General features: G+C 48.0%; 1 protein-coding gene across 7 annotated transcripts in view; it reads right to left on the bottom strand.

Moving 5' to 3' along the window:
* The window catches only part of Ubr4 (ubiquitin protein ligase E3 component n-recognin 4), a 128,620-nt gene that overhangs the window by 1,415 nt on the left and 110,382 nt on the right, over window positions 1-16,823 (bottom strand). For 5 of the 7 annotated variants that reach the window (XM_076861150.1, XM_076861153.1, XM_076861152.1 and 2 more), the window contains 10 exons: window positions 16,547-16,720; window positions 15,979-16,078; window positions 12,297-12,515; window positions 11,431-11,544; window positions 10,045-10,187; window positions 9,310-9,465; window positions 7,702-7,896; window positions 4,879-5,103; window positions 1,044-1,134; window positions 307-469 (listed from right to left, as the gene is read on the bottom strand). In XM_076861150.1, coding sequence (XP_076717265.1) covers window positions 307-469; window positions 1,044-1,134; window positions 4,879-5,103; window positions 7,702-7,896; window positions 9,310-9,465; window positions 10,045-10,187; window positions 11,431-11,544; window positions 12,297-12,515; window positions 15,979-16,078; window positions 16,547-16,720 — 1,580 coding nt within the window. The remainder of the gene's footprint in view (window positions 1-306; window positions 470-1,043; window positions 1,135-4,878; window positions 5,104-7,701; window positions 7,897-9,309; window positions 9,466-10,044; window positions 10,188-11,430; window positions 11,545-12,296; window positions 12,516-15,978; window positions 16,079-16,546; window positions 16,721-16,823) is intronic. The other 2 variants (XM_076861154.1, XM_076861156.1) reach the window with 1 other exon arrangement.

Here is a 16,823-nt window from a genome sequence, read left to right as displayed (position 1 = left end):
TTCTCTGAACATCACATTTCCTGGCTATGTTACTTGGCCCCTGACTTTGTCTTGGGAAACTCAGTCTCACTGCGTCTATAAAACTGGGGATAAGCAGAGTGGCGTTTTCACATGGGGCAACCAAGAGGACTGAACTCAGACTCAACGAGGGGTGCAGAGCCTCGGAGGCAGACAGTGCTCAGTTTCAGTACACAACGGAGCTGCTGCCCGCTTGTCCGTGGCTTGGTGTTTACACGTTCTTCCCAGGCACTTTGGTGGGAGCTGGTTCACACCTGTGGCTCTTACAAGACAAGCCTTCACACTGACCTGCTACATCAAGGAACTCTGCAAAGGTCTCCACTGGCATGAACTCATCCTGGAAGGTCTTCAGGGCCTTGTCGGCAGCTTCGTAGATTGGCATGTCATTGTGTCGGATGTACTCGGCCAGAGAGCAGGACCAGCCGCCCTCCGTGTTACTGGTAGGCACCTTCTACAAGAACCAACAGATAGGAACAGATGACTCACTGAACACTGCCTGGTCCTTGGCCTGGAGCTGGTCAGGCCATCTCAACCCCATGGAAAGAGCTCTCCCTGTACACAGAGCTTCTTGAAGGATGTGTTCTACCTCCAGGACCAAAAGAACCTCAGTCACTCCTCACAGAGCTCTCATAATGCACGTGCCACCAGAACCTAGGAGCACCACCACAGCCGCTCTCTTTCCTCCCCACAGGTTTCACAGCTGCATGCCGAAGCTAAGGGAATCATCACCATGCTCTGACCGAGCTGTCTCACTCAGATGACAACAGAAGCCACCCTAAACACTTTGATTTTCTGAAGGCACAGCTCCCTAGAGAAGTGCACAAGGAGCAGGCAGCAAGCTTGAGGGACATGAGGAGTGACCCAGCTACATACAAATGGATAACCCAGATGCGTGGGTCGCTTCTGAGAAGCAAAGTGCCTCCAACCAGTGAGGGCAGCCTGTGGATGCTGAGGCCAGGTCAGAGCCAGGACCACAGACATCCTATACCCCTGCAGAAACCAGCTGGGCCCCCTGGATTCCTTACCTTGAACATATTGTAAATGAGATCGACGAGGGCCCAAAAGAGAAGGGAGGAACGATAAACAGAATAGTCCTTCACTGCCTTATCTGTCAGCCTGGAAAAGAAAACCAAACCCATTCCATGAAGTTCCTAGAAGGCCACTTGCAAGGGCAGAGCAAAGCAAGCTTAGGGCCAAGGGCAGAGTTACTATGATATTTGCCTCACATGGCTTGGTCTATGTGCCTATCTTCTTGGAAAATGCAGCTGTAGGCAAGGAAATCTGAAGCCCTGGGCCAGAGGGTTATTCATTACAAAGACAGTCCATGAAATCCATTTGATTCTTAGCACTATCTTCCAAAGCACAGTAAAACCAATGGGGAAACCTGAGTCCAAAGGCAATCAAGCCTCCTGACTTAAGAAATGTAAACAGTTCCAATGTTTCCCATGTTTAGCCCTACACTAGCTTTTGGACATGATGGTGCCTAATATATGAAGAGGAAACAAGGTTCTATTTCAATTTTTTTTTTGGGGGGGCGGGTACCAGGGTCTGAACCCAGGGGTGCTTAACCACTAAGCCACATCCCCAGCCCTTTTTATTTTGAGACAGGGTCTTGCTAATTTGCCGGGGCTATATTTGAACTTGCAATCCTCCTGCCTTAGCCTCCTCAGCCACTGGGATTACAGGTCTGTACCATAATGCCCCGCCACCTCAATCTTTACTTTCCCACCAGAAGAAATTTTATAAACAGCCAGGAGATGCAAACCAGCCAAATGCCATAATTTGTCAAACACATGCTCCATTAAAAACAGCAAGCTGATAGAAAAATTGGTGTTGAGCAACAGTACTGTCTAGGATGGAGCATGCAACCACCCCAACACCTCCTAAATACTGAGGTAATCCCAGGGCTAGCTTTCACCACACCCCTTTATTTCTAACCTGTATTGTCGCCACTTAGTCTAATGATTCAGTTCAGGATTAAAGACTAGTCAGTGCCTTGGAACACCAGGGGCTGCATCTGACAAGGGCCATGGCCTTCACAGTAGACAGTCTTGGCTTGAAGAATGATCACACCAGGTACAACCTGATGAAAAATAGGAAGACTGGACTCCCTTCAGTGAAGGAAGTGAAGTTTCAGAGTCAAGATTTGGTTTCTACCACCTAAGCTCTATGAGAGAGCTCATTTGCAAATAGCCATCACATCTGTAATAGGTAAGTAAAGGCCATGAACCCTGCCATGGAATATTCTATACCCTGGAACACTTCTCATGATTAAAGGGACATGTATAGAACTGTTCAGTACAAAATACATGTATATGTAAGAATAATAGGGAAATAAGCACAGGTGTTATTTCCTAAAAGCTAAAAACATGGGCCTCAAATGAAGGGAGCACCTAGCATGAGACAGGCCATTCACACCTGCATTCAGCAGATGCTCAATTCACAAATGTAAAGTAGATAATAAAATGAGAGATGAATGTTAAAATATGCTGCCTAGCCCCCCTCTGCCCAAGATCTTCCAAAGTGCCCCACTTCCTCCTCTGCCTCCCAGCCCAGAGGTGCTGCAGCATAAAGTAAAAATTACTGTCAGGTGGGCCCCTGGATGAGGGCAACTATCCACCCCCCAAGTCCTGGCACCCAAGTCCTGGCAATAAGACAGTAGATAAGGTTGTGATGAAGGCCTGAGCAACTCCTAGCCTTAAATACCTTCAAGTTCCCAGCAGAGAAAGAACCACTTTTTTCTGAATGTAAAATATGCAGAAGTCATTAGTTTGTCTTGAGCTACTTTTGCATATATCTGCTACTGCTCCTACCTCAAAAGGTACTGGACTGAAGCTGGGCGTGGTGGCACACGCCTGTAATCCCAGCGGTACAGGAGGCTGAGACAGGAGGATCCAAAGTTCAAAGCCAGCCTCAGCCTCAGCAAGGCACTAAGCAACTCAGTGAGACCCTGTCTCTAAATAAAACACGAAATAGGGCTGGGATGTGGCTCAGTGGTTGAGTGCCCCAAATTCAATCCCTGGTATCCCCCCCCCAAAAAAAAAGTAGTAGACTGAGGACAAAGTCTGCTGACAGTGACATTGCCCAATACCAGCATGACACTCTCTGACACATACTGCAGCATAAGGTCATGAAAGCAAGGACCACTTCCTTCCTGAAGTACAGCTCCCTCTTTGGGAGATGTCCCCAGGATTAGAGGAGTGGGCCTGAAAGAAGAAAGGCCCACAGAACACAAGACAGGTGGAATAAATGCCCTTCAGTCATGACCTCTCCTTGGAGGGTGTCCCAGTACTGGGAAAGCCCTTAGCACTTCTGCGGGTCTGTTTCATAGGTAGCAGGTTCACAGCCCAGGCCATGGCCAGGCTTGGCTCTTTTCTGTGGCTGTCCTGCTTGGTAAGCAGGAATTCTTAGGTGACCCTGCCCAATTTAATTATTTAAGGCTAATTAGTAAAGGTGACTAAATTGCTACAGGGAAAATGGCAATGCATAAATGTAGCTCACAGTGAATTTCCTAATTAAGCTTGGACCAAACTGACTTTTCTTTAACTGCCTGGGACAGTAGTGAACCCCAGTCTCCTCAGTGAAGGCAGAACAACTCTGGAAAGCTTGGACCCCACACCTGCCGAGAACCTGTGCCCAACTAACGGCCACTCTACGTGCCATGGGTGCAGGCTCAGCCTGGCTGATCAACAATGTCACAGTCACAGGATCTGACTTTAGATTTCAAGGAGCTGGTTGACTACCAATGTTCAAGCTCTTGGGAAACACCAGCCAGTGACACATGTGGAATAGGGACAGGGTCACACAGGAGACTAACGAGATTCCCTCCCTCCCTGTACCCAACAGGCTAGAGTTGGCCACACCATAGGACAGCTCCAGTCTGGTCTTTCTGGGGCACCAAGTGCCTAGAGCTGAAAGCGGTGAAGGACCAAGTGTGCCCACTCAGGCCCCTGCTACTTCACTTGGTTTGTCATCATCATGGGTCTGAAAGTCCCTCTGCTGCTCCCTTGTTGGCCCCTATGTGAGGAAATGATCCTCAGATCCTGAACCAAAGGATCCAGAGAACTGAAGCAGAATCAAAGGGACATCTTCCAGAAATGAAGCAGGGTCACATTTCACTCAAGTGGCAGCAGCAAGCTACTGGACTACCCCACGCCTACTCCCCAGCTCAGGCAGACTGCTCCCCGACATCAGCCTGAGCGGGGCCAGAGTTCACTCCACACAGCCACCACTGCGGTCACCTCAAAGAGCTGGGGGTGGTTGTTTTTGTTCAGTTGTTTCTCCCAGGACACCCACCATCTGACCCAAATTGTAGCACAAGGTCATGAAAGCAAAGGACTACTTCCTTCCTGAAGTGCAGCTCCTCTTTGGGGGTGTCCCCATGATTAGGGGAGTGGGTCTGGAAGAAGAAAGGCCCACAGAACATGGGACAGATGGGATATGAACAGTAACCAAGAAGTGAGAAGGATGAGCTTTTAATTATTATAAAAGAAAAAAAAAAAAGAAAGAAAGAAAGAAAAAAAGAAACCCCCTATCACAGTCACCCTGAAACTTCTTAGTTTATGGCAAAACTATCAAATCAAAAAAATTAGTCACCAGGCTTAGTTCCTGCTGACAATCTTAGTAGCTGTATCACTTGGTGCCTGGCTGCCTTCCTCCCTGAATTTTCTACCGAAGGTAAAACTGGCTTCACTTTTTCCATGGATGAACACAAAACCAGAGGGGACCAGGAAACTGCCAGCCATCAGCCTAGACTCTCAGTGTGAGGGAACCAGTGTTAACATCGACTGCTGAGTCAGCGAGCTCGCCTTTACCTAGCACTCATGGATTAGTCAGCAGCTTCCTGAAGCAGGTACTGACCTGGTGGCCCCCCCTGGAGCCACTGCCCGTGCCTGTGAGGTCACCAGCAGCCTCCGCAGGATCTCTACGCGTGTGGCTCTCCACTGCTCAGGGGGCAAGACGTGCAGGGCCAGAACTGTGAAGTAGTGGGGCCCATCCACATCAAAGGCACTCTCCACCCACTTCTCCTTGGGCTGCTCCAGGAAGCCTTGGAGGTTCTTCTCCTCTCGGGATGTCGCTCGGGTTCTGCAAGAAAAGGGGCATGGTGGGAGCAGGAAAGTGGCATGGTGTCACACAGTGGGGTGCCAGCGTCTTTCAGAGCTGGCTGAACATGGGCAGAGCGGAGAGCCCCTTCCGCCATCAATGTTCCCAGGCCCTTGTTCATGGCCGATCCGTGCCTCCCACCCCCAACCCCTACTCAACCCAGGACCTCTCACCTTTGAGAGCCCTGCGGCTGGCATGTTCACTGACTCCAATGTGGAGTTACCTGACCACTTTGGAAGCCCAGAAAGTGAGGACACTTGCCCAATGTCACTAAGCCAGTGAGTGACAGTATCGAGTGTGGAAGGATCTAGACTCCCTGACTCGACCACAGTCCAAACTTACCCTTGCCCTCACAGGCACCGAGGCGCACCTGGCTGCTTTCCCAGGCTCTCTATTTGGTTTGTTTTTCACGGCAGGTGCTCTTCCTCCTTTGTAAGCAGAGCAATTTCTCCTAGGCACGCACTGCTGGTCGCGCGCACTCTTGCCTAAGCTATGTGGTGATCGCCACCATAGCAAACCTGAACACCAGGCCATTCTGAGTGCTTTATGTGGATTATCTTATTTAATCCTCACAAGAACCCTGTGAGGCAGGTACTACCACTGACCCAATTTTACAGAGAAGAAAACTGTAGAACAGAGGTGTTAAGGACCTGGCCCAAAGTCATGAACTTTGGCTGAGAACCCTGGCAATCTGGCTCCAGAGCCTGTCCACTGTTAACTCTGCCTCATCCCCATAACGAAGTTTTGACCAGTGGTCATGGACCTGTCAATAAGAGATCATCCAGTCCTTCCTGATTACACTGCCTCCTCATCACCTGGCCACTGTTCTCATGCCTCAAATGCTTGATGCCCTATCCTGACTCAGTGAGTGTAGGGGGAGGGTGGGGAGTAAACAAACCATGCTAGCAGCCACCCAAATCCCAGTTCCCAGATCTGCAGGTGGCACTGCCACAGTTGCTGGGCTATGGAGACAAGGGGTGGGGGGTGGGACAAGGATACCCTGCTTCCTTTCTGCTCCCCACAGAATGGGTCTGGCTAGAAAGGACAGACAGACCTGATTGGCTCTTCCACCCCCCGGGGAACCCGAGGCTTCTGGACATCCTAGGATCTACACAAGCTCACCGTGGCTTGCAGGTGTCATGGTGTGACCAACTCATCTTTGTACATGTCCACCAGAGGCACTCAGTGCTCTGTAACCAAGCTCACACTGATGTCAAATGGTTAGTGAGGGAAGGCAGAATGTACTGGAAGAACAGAAGCCTCTGGGTCAGCCTCTGCTTGTCCAAAGTAACTGTCAAGAGCCAACTCCCCTCCAACTCAGGGTCTGGAGCAGGAGTTCTAAACATCTGGCATGCAGGATCATGGCAGTACCTAAGTAACCAGCTCTACCCAAGCAGGGTGTATGTTTTCCTCACGAATTGGCTTCTCCCCCTGGGGAATGGAGCAGTCCTCTCCACCCCATGGCTGCCAAGACACGTCTCACAAAAACCTGCTGTCAGGGCCCCAAGAACACTGATAATGAGTGCTGTCAGGCCTGCGGCAGAGTCTGGACAGTGGGCATGCCTGTGCCGTCAGCGAGGCCAGGTGTCTCCTCTGATACCTAAGGAGTCTGGCGATGATGCAATGCACTCCGAGGAAGCCCTGCCCTGCCTCTGTAACAATGCAGCCTGCGCTCTGGAGGTCAGCCTTTTATCTCAAGGACAGGAAAGGAAGGAGAGAACAACATTGTTGATGAGAGAAGGCCAAAAAGGACAAAAGCCGACTGTACTGCTGCCTCCTCAGCACGGCAGTGCCTCAGGTGGGTGGCCTAGCTTTCCATAGGCTGCCAATTTCCTGCCCACCAGAGCTGTGGGGCTCTGCCAGGAACACGTCCTGTAAGTAAGACGCCATTCACACCCAAGAGCTAAGGCCTAATAAATCTCTTAATTTGCTTCTAAAACCTGGAGTGGAATGGGAGAATCTTCTCCACCTCCTGAGTGCTTCTTTTAAAAGACACTTCTAGGTGTCACCTAACTATGCCATATTGTGCACACAGATAAAAAAAACACATTTTCTTCCTGGCTGCCTTCCTTCTCAGCTGACTTCCCAGATAATCTTCAATGGTCCCTTCCCCTCTCACTTGCCAGAATTTTACTTGCTGGAAGAAAAAGAGGAACAGCAATCCCAGTTTCCAGGCATGCAGTGGGGCCTCAGCTCCACTGCCCTGCCTCGATGGGAAGCCTCCCCCTGCGACAGCTCGTGTGCCCTGACTAGTGCTGCGCTGGGCTCCAACCATGGCCCCCCAAGCAAGAGGGCAGAATGGCTTTGCCCAATTTGCTACCCTCCAGGCTGAAGGCCAGTCTGAGGATGCAGCCCATGGCTGCCCACAGTGGGACACAGGGCAGTGTTAGAAAGTCACCCACCCTATGTTATTCTGAGAAGCTCCCAAAAGCTACAGATGAACCTCTCTACCTCAGTAGAGGCTGCCTAAGGTCAGACATTGACTCTGGAACTAAATAGAGAGGTGATGGGAAAGCCAGGGGATCTTGTGGGGCAGAGGGTCCATGGGGTAGGCTACCCACTGGGCTACAGGATACTGACGTGTTCAGGACGTAAAGCACAGTGTGAATGATGTACGGGATCAGGTGGATGTTACTCTCCCGGCCACCCCCGCCGGTGTCTGCGCTGAATGACTGCTCCATGGCAAAACGCAGGAAGAGCAGCTTGATGTCGTGGATATTGAGCTGGTACGTAGGCTCCCGCTGGCCTGTACACTCCTGGAGGTAAGTGTTGTGCCTGGAGAGAAGCAGCACAAACATGGAAGCTGGAGTGAGTTCCTGGAGAAAGCCAGGTTGACAGAACCAGAGGGAGAACTGGGGACAAGGGCAGGGCCAGCAGGAGACAAGACCACAGGGCATTTTCATTTCTGCTGTGACCAAGTGTGACATTCCCTAAGTGTGGACAGATGTCATAGCATATATTGTGGATACATGATATATTTTGGAGGAAACATGGAACTTACTCCATTCTGGCAAGATGATCTACCCACAGGAACTCTCTCTTCAACCTTCAAATTCATTTATTTATTTTTTTAAATAAGTCAATATATATTCCTGTCCTTCTGGGCCTTGTCTCTTATTAGTTGGGTGACTTTGAGTAAACTACTTAACCTCTCTGTACTGCCAGAAATAACATACGGCAGACCTATAAATATGATACCGTTTGTTACTTTCGTCATTATTACTCTAAGAGCCTGGTTTATAGTAAATATCTTCTTATTACTGAGCTTTAAAACAGGACTTGGTAAGGGGCCACTGTGCCATGAAGCCCCACCAGGACATGAATCTCAGAGAAGCTTAAGCTATTCCACTCTGGATTTTCAGATACAGGGAGGCCTTAAAAGGAGTCCAGTATCCTCCGTGCAACTAAGCTACTTTCATTGTTGTTGTTGTTGTTGTTATTATTTCCTTTCCTTTTTTTATTGTTACTGGGGATTGACTGCAAGGCACTCTATCACTCAGCTACATTCCCAGCCATTTTTGAGACAGGGTCTCACTGAATTGCCTCAGCTGGCCTTGAATCTGTGATCCTCCTCCCAAGTAGCTGGGGTTATAGGCATACATCACAGGCCTGGTTATTTTTATTATTTAAACATCAGAGCCATATACAATTATAAGTGAATTCCAGGACATTCTGGCCTTAAGGACTAAGTCAGGAGTCTGAGTTTTATGTCATAAAATCAGCAGAAGGAGAATGACCAACCATAATTTTAAACAGTGTCTCAGAAACCAAAGGTTCTTCTTTTCCTCTCACCCTGTGGGTGGGGCTCAGCAGGCGAGGACTTCTGTCAATTCCTACTTCCAGTCCCCATTTGCCCTGCACAGCTCTCTAGTCAGCAAACAAAGAGCATCATGGATTCATGGATGCCCAACGAAGGGGACAGGAAATAGGGCTGGACTGACAGCTTATCTTCTCCATTTCCTGGAAATCCTCCTTTTTTGGAAGGGGAAGGGTATTGGGGATTGAACCCAGGGGCACTCCATCCCCAGCCCTTTTTAGATTTTTGAGACCAGGTCTCACTAAGTTGCTGAAGCTGGCCTTAAACTCATATTCCTCTTGTCTCAGCCTCCCATTGCTGATATCACAGGCATGCACCACTGTGCTTGGCAAATTCCACAGTTTTTACCATGGGAAATGCTTGATACTCACCTTGCCAAGCAAGTGGCAAAAGCCGATTCAGGGACATGGGGCCCCCAGACCGGGAGGAGCCCATTGCACTTAGTGTTGGCATTCTGCAGAGCGGCACTTTCCCACTCTTCCCGGCCTCGAGCCAACCTGGGTGGGGAGTAGAGCAGGGACAAATGACTACTGGAATTAAGCTGGCATCAGACACCTGGGCAGATGGGGGAAAGGGAGGCTTGCTGTTTAACAGTAAGTACGTTAGGCCATGCTCTGACCTATAGGGAGAATGAGCCATTTATAATCTCTGGACTTAAGGACCAAGTCTACAGACCTGAGTTTCATAATGAAGAGAGGAGTGGAGTAACCAATCAAAATTTTAAACAGTTCCCCATAAACTGAGGGTGCTCCTTTCTCTCACCCTGTAGTTGGGTGGGCCGTGGCAGGTCCAGACTTCTATAAACCATGGCAAAGGCTGGCTTCACTAACTTAGGTCAACAAACTACTTTTTACCAGCCTTGGGTCCCTACATCAAGAATGGCTTCTGGCCTATGGTTTAAGGTAGAACATGAATACTCCGCAGAGACTAAGGTGTAGATTTAGAACCTCGAGGTTGGCAGTCCCACTCCCTGCAACTCCAGGGCTTTAGGGAAGTGGCCCACTCCTCTGAAATAATGTAGGTCCAGAGCAGAAGCATACATGAGAGAAAAGGGAGGCTCTGGGAAGACCTGCTGAAGGAGCCACTCTGCAAAAGCCAGTGCCTACCTGACAGCAGCCAGGTGACAGTCGTAGTGCACAATGTTGAAGTGGGACACGGTGCTATAGCCCTGCTGTTTCCGGGGCTTGTTCTCCATCTCCTCCAAGGCTACCCGCTTAGTGAAGGTGTAAATGCCCAGGACCTTTGTGGGCTGCAAAGACAACAGATGATAAGAGAGGAGAGGTGAGGAGAAAACCCCACCTCAGGCTTAGGAAGGAGGTAGAACAGAGTGAGGAGAACTGAGTGTCCTCCTTCCCAGGCAATGCCCTAGGATTAGGCTGCTTTATGCAGGGAAGTGCTCAGAAGAGCAGGTGCTCTGGTTGAAAATGGTTTATTCTCATCAAAAACCAAGCTGAGGTGTAATTCCTCAGAGCAGCATTGAGGGTGGTGGGATCTTTAAGAGGCAATCAGGTCGGGGCTCCACCCTCACAAAGACCAGCAGTTCCCTGAGGGGTGTCGTGAGAGGGCCTGGTGCCTCTCTTGGACGCCCCGGCCCCCATATCCTTGCACTTTGCCCAAGAGATCTTACCAGAAACTGAGATTTCAGCACTATGCTCTTGGACTTCCAGAACTATAAGCTAAATGAATCTTTGTTCTTTACAGATTGATCTGGACATTTTGTTACATATAGCAGCAGAAATGTACCAAAACATTGGCACCAAGCTAGGTACAGCCTGGGGAAGGGGTATGAGAGTAGTCAACAGGAGGGGCTGAGCAGACAGGCAGAGGAGCAAGCCTATGCCATCCTTCTCTCCGGGCCTTATCCATTTGGAAATGCAGGACGTGCTGCTTTCTTGATAAGTCACCTGCTTTTCAGGAGTTGACAGGCAGTGCTGAGGAAGCTGCAGTACAGCAGGACCAACAGAGACACTTGCCCTTCCACACCCTGGGTGCTGAGAGTGGTTAGTTCATGCTGGGGAGAAATAGGTCACCTGCTGCTCTGCTCCTTTCAGGTTAATCTAACTTGAATATGCCTGGGAAGTGGGGGCTCTGATCTTTCCCCCCATCATCCTGAATGAAAGCAGCACAGTGTGCTGTGAAGATCCCAGGTCTGGAGTCAGAGTAGCTCCAGCTGGAATTCTGGCTCCACCATGTATCCTTTGTTTTCTTGACCATAAACTGGGGCTTTTTTACATTTGAGACATGATTACCCAGTTTACACAGAGCTCTGAGCCTGAGGCCTCACATACAGAAGGAACCCAGTGGGTGCTATTTGTCATCAGGGATGGTGATGTTCAGTGTGCCTTCCTGCCTTTAAAAAAGGACAGCATACAGCCTTGACCCCAGGCTAAGAACAATAGGGTCTGCAGGAAAGGGACGCTACCTGAAAATGAGGCCAGACCATGCCCTCAGAGCCCATGTCCCTGAGGCTAACTGTTGCCCAGCAGTGGTACCTGGAACTTGTATCCCTCTCTGCAGATGCAGCATGTGAGGCCGGGCTCCTCAATCAGCTCTTCCATCTGCTTCAGGAGTGCAGTCTTGGTCACCACCTGGCCTTTTTCGTTTGTCTGTAAGAGAACACAGGTAGCATGTCAGAAGGGGATTCTCACATGCCCTTCCACCCTGACCTGGGGACGCTAAAACACTGTTAACCTCAAGAGCAAAGTCCTTCGGACTCAGATTCTTCTGCTATTCTCCCCTCCCTACAGAAACCTTGAGGCAGAGGAAAACTTCCAATGGGAACTCCAAGTGGTACTTCCATTTGCCACCAAAAAAAGCCCCCTTTCTTTGTTCTAGCAATGTCAGGTCCCAGCTGGGAAGAGCTGCTGCATTCTGACTGGCTCACCATTACAGTGTGATGTTGAAACTGCTGACACTCAAGTTTGCAGGGACAAGGCTCTTCTAGGATTACTGCTTCCTCTAAGGTGGGATAGTGAAGCACAGAGCCCTTTGTGTCAAACAGATCCTGATCAAAGCCCTGTCAACCAATTAGTTTTGTGCCTTGACCTACTGACTTCTCAATTTCTTCATGTGGAAAAATGAATATAATGCTATCAACTCTTAGAATCACTTGAGGGTTTAAACAAAAATCTTATATGTAAGGTGTTCCAGCATTGTGCCTGGCACGCAGCATATCCTCAATACCCAATGGTATTTTTACTGTTTTTTTTTTAACTTTTGCTAAGTCAATCCTGAGCCCCCATCTATAAGCAAAACAGCAGTCACACCTCTGAGGTACCAGTATTCTTAGTTCCTGCCTCCTCCTGTCCTGCCTTCACCTGCACCATTGTCAACCCAGGACTCGAGGAAGTGGCTTTACCGTCATGCCCAGGGTGCCCAGGGCCTTCTGCCTCATCGCCATGGCCATGCGCTTCTTCTCAGCCCGGGTCTCCCTGCGGGCTGCATCAATCTTCTTGTTTACATCAGGGTGTTCTCGAAGTGCCTCCAGCAGGTTCTCTGCCAGAGTCCCAATGCCCTCGTCACTGGACACCTGCTCCAGTTTATGCAGGTTTGTGATGGAATCCGTTCCAATCAGAACCTGCGAATAAGAGAGATAAGAGAGAGACCAGAGAGATACATGTATCCAACTCTTGAGACAAGCCTTCTTCCCAGAAGCATAAAGATCTGAAAAATCAACCAATACACACAATCTGACACTTGCTCAAATGCAATGAGACACTCTGATTCCACACTGACACATGGAAGGAGGGTGGTTCTGCTACTGCCCTTCACTTGTTGCTACAATCTTTAGCTCCAGTGTTTCCAATTGTAAAACAAGGATAATGCCAGGGTGGAAGTGAAAATTAAAAATCAAATGGCCCATGTAAAATAGCTAGCACAATGAGAGTGAACAGGGCCATCAGGGCCTCTTATCCTGACAAGAGAAGCAGCAGCCTGCCAGGCAGGGCAGGCACTGTGGTTCATGACACACTGCACTTAGGTTCTTCATCCAGGAGCCCTCCGGGCCCTCTGAACCTAGGGCACAGCGTCCTCAACCCAGGGATATGAGAGGCACAACTAGTATATGTGTGAGCACAGATAATAAAAAACAAATAAAAACAGATATCAACCCCCGTGCTTGAGAAGGTTGGACGTCACAGTACCATGGCAGTGGTCATCAGGCGCCGTGGAGGATGTCAGAACACCCAAGGCAGATGGTGCCTGGAAAAGGCCCCCAGGTGTGCTCACTGAGCATCACCACCACCCCATCACCAGTAAACTGATGGCAATGACTATATATCTGACAATAAGTTGAAAACAACAAAGCTAACTTGCAAAACTCAGCCCTCAACTCAGATCATCTGCTAGCTCATAAATCTACTCTCACTGCAGCTATGCTTTAAATCGCACCTCTGCAAAATTACATGTTATCTCATGTCTTGTGCTTCTATAAGCTGAGCCCATATTTTAAATCCTATTGAACTTTTCCCACAGGTGCCCCAAACTTAACACCCTGGGTATCTACTGTGAGTGCACATGGATGTATATGTGTGTGAAGGAGTGTTTTAGGTGACAGGGAAACAAAAGACTCTGCTGTCAGTTCACATTTCAGCAAAGAGGATAGAACAAATATCCACAATGTATGCTAAAGAATATTTCCCATACACTCTCAAACCTCCCGGATCCACCACCTCCTTGCACCACACTGCCATTCACCTTGACACCCAATTCAGGGACTGAACAGTGTTACTGATCCATCCGGCTTCTTCAATGTGCACAGTCTCTAAATCCATTATTCTACCTCCCAGGTCTCCGTTGAGTCTACTAACTAGTCCAAGCTGCCACTGCACTCCCCTTGATCATGACAGCAGCCTACTTCCAGTCTCACCTCCCTTCAGGGTCTTCTCTGTAATATGGCCAGGCACTGCCCACTAGAGAAAATGCACACTTCTCTCACTGGAGAATATTCTTGGACTCACTGTTAGCTCTTGCCATACCTCCTCTGCCCTACACAACTGCTTCCATTTCTTATGATGCTTCAAGCTTTCTTTTGCCTCTGAGTCTTTCCAGGTATCACTCTCTCTTCCTAAAAATCCTCTTCCCTTTGTCCCCTTCCACACTACATCTATCTCATTGCATGGTCACTACTATTTTTCTGGTTCCATCTTCCATCAGGCACACTGAACATCTCGTTCAACAACTTAGCTCAGCCCAGTACCAGACATGACAGTTGCTCAATAAATCCTCTGAAAGAAAATTATGAATGCCAAGCATTTAACTAGATAAAGTTTTACTCTAAAGAAAAGAATTCAATTTAATAATGAAAGCAAGCCCAGGAAGCAGCTGATTGGAGACTATAGGGCTCAATCACAGCTGTTTCTTGACTTAGTCCTCTGCAAAATAGAGCTTCTTCACAGCAACAGAAAACAATGTATGGGAAGACCCTTACTGCAAAAAATCATCTCTACAAAAATAGCTAATTGTGACAATCTGTACTGAGTTGAACAAGAGTTTAGAACAATAAAGACTGGAGTAGAACACTTGGAAGAATCTTTAATAAAATTATCACATTTTTGGAGCGAGTTATCAGAACAGAGCATCAAATAAGAAATTGGAACCACATTCAATATAGAACATTATAGACATTAAAAAAAAAATACAACCCTAAGGACTCTTAAAACTCAACATTAAAAAAAAATTAAATAATCCAAAAGATATAAAGTCATTTCACTGAAAAAGAGACACACATGAAGCACATGGAAAGGGGTACCTGTGCAGCAGCACAGCCACCAGGGAGACACAGCCAGCACAGCAGCAAGAGGTCACTGCACATCTGCAGGAGGCGGAAAATCAACACAGCCTCCAACTGCTAGTAATGATGCAGAGAAACCAGACTACACACATGCTGCTGTAGGGATCTTTGATTTCTTGTAAACAAAACATGCAACTACTATTCAACTGAGTAACTGTACTCTTGGGCATTTTTCTTAGAAATTGAAAACTTAAATTTACCCAAAACCCTGCATCTGAATGTTCACAGCAGCTTCATAAGTAATAGTCCAAAACTGGAAACAACCAATTATCCTTTAGTGGGTGGACGATTAAACTGACTGGGCTATGTCTCTACCATAGGACACTGTGAAGCAATAAAAAGGAATACATGTATTGATACAGGCAACAGCCAGGTCAATCTCTAGAAAATCATGCTTAGTAAAAGAAGCCAAACCCAAAAGGTTACACACAGTATGATTCTATGCACATGACAACCCCTGAAATGACAAATTATAAAAATGAAACACAGATCAGCTCCAGTGTCTTCTGGCAGGGGCGTAGAGGGAAGTGGATGCAGCTACAAAAGGGCAACAAGAGGGACCCGTGTGGTGATGAATTTGTCTTGTATCTTGACTGTCAGGATTAACAGTGGCTGTGACACATGCTGTAGTTGTGCAAGATGCCTTCATTGGAAAAGATTGGGTACATACCATTTCCCTGTATTATTTAATGACTGCATATGAATCTATAGTTATATAAAATGAAGTTTGGAGAAAAAAAAAAAAAAAAACCAGCCCTGGTTACCTGCTTTTGGGGGGCCAGTTAGGATTTGTGAAGGATTAACAGACACCTCAGCCCAGTGGGGAAAGATCAGGAACGGGCTGAGTAGAATGGACGGACCTCCCCTGGTGGAGTTTTCAGCTGCCTGAGGCACTGTAGAAAATGGTGGCAATGGTATTGCGAATGTCCCAGAAACTGTGGTCAGAAGTCATAACTGTTTTACAGTCTGGCCAAGTCATGACCCTCACAGTTCAAATGCTATGCAGCTGATCCATGAGACAAGAAACCTTACTTAAGACTAAGCAAAGGTGGAAATCACAAATATAATTACTTCCCTCTGCACAGAGAGAACTAGATGACTCCTGAAAGTCCCTTCTACTCTAGGAACTGAGTAGAATCACATCAGCGGTTCTTTGTTCAGTTGGTGATAGATATAAGAGAGTAAATGGCTCCCTCCTACCACACATCCTATCTACAGAACAAGGTTCACATGCACACTGGCCACTCACCTGGGTGGCAGGGTGCTGGATAGCCAGCCCTCGAAGAAGCCTCAAGATAAATGGCAAGGCTGGGCGAGATAAAAACTTTTTCCAAATGTCAGCATCCAAACTGCAAAACAGAAGAAATCGTATTAGCAGGCCAGAGAAGCAAAGCACTTGGAAGTCAGTTGTTCATTTTGGCTTACTTAAACACTCCCAGGGCATACGTGCTCATTTTGAACTTGTGATCCTCTTCCCTCAGCTTTCTGAGTTACTAGGATTATAGACCTGCACTACTACACCTGGCTTTCCCACTACTGATTTAAACCAGACCCTCTAAGAATGTCACAAAGATTTGATAAGAACTACCCAGCTCAGCCTAGAAACTAGACGGAAGTGATGAGCCTGAATAGAAACAAAAAAGCTGCCATCTTTTCCTTAAGGACTCTGCAGGTGTTGAGTGGTCACCCTAATAGTTTCCAGAAGGGGAGGGAAGTCTCCCAGAAGAGCAATGGGCATGAAGCTCTGCACCAAGATGGTGACAGAGAAGACCAAGGACAGGGAGGGAAGTCCCAGTCCCTGGAGGAGGGCTTCTCACTTCTTGGCACTAGGGATATGCTTCTTCATGTAGTCCAGAGCATTCTGGGTGATTCCCTTCTGGAGGATCAGATCTTTCAGCTGATGCCCATTGCTGTTGTTCTTAATGCCAGCTGCGATTTTGCAGAAGCAGTCCAAGAAGACTTTATCATCACCACTGTGGTCTTCATCGTACCTAGGAGCAGAGAGCAGAATCTGAAGGTGTGAAGGTAAAACAAAAACCCACCACGTCATTCTCTTGGTTAACAATCACCAAACACCTCTAGTCCAAACTCCAT

The sequence above is a fragment of the Callospermophilus lateralis genome, chromosome 7, assembly GCF_048772815.1.
Source record: "Callospermophilus lateralis isolate mCalLat2 chromosome 7, mCalLat2.hap1, whole genome shotgun sequence".
Lineage (NCBI taxonomy): Eukaryota > Metazoa > Chordata > Mammalia > Rodentia > Sciuridae > Callospermophilus > Callospermophilus lateralis.
Note: the sequence above shows the minus strand (reverse complement) of the source record. Positions and strands in the feature narration are given on the sequence as shown.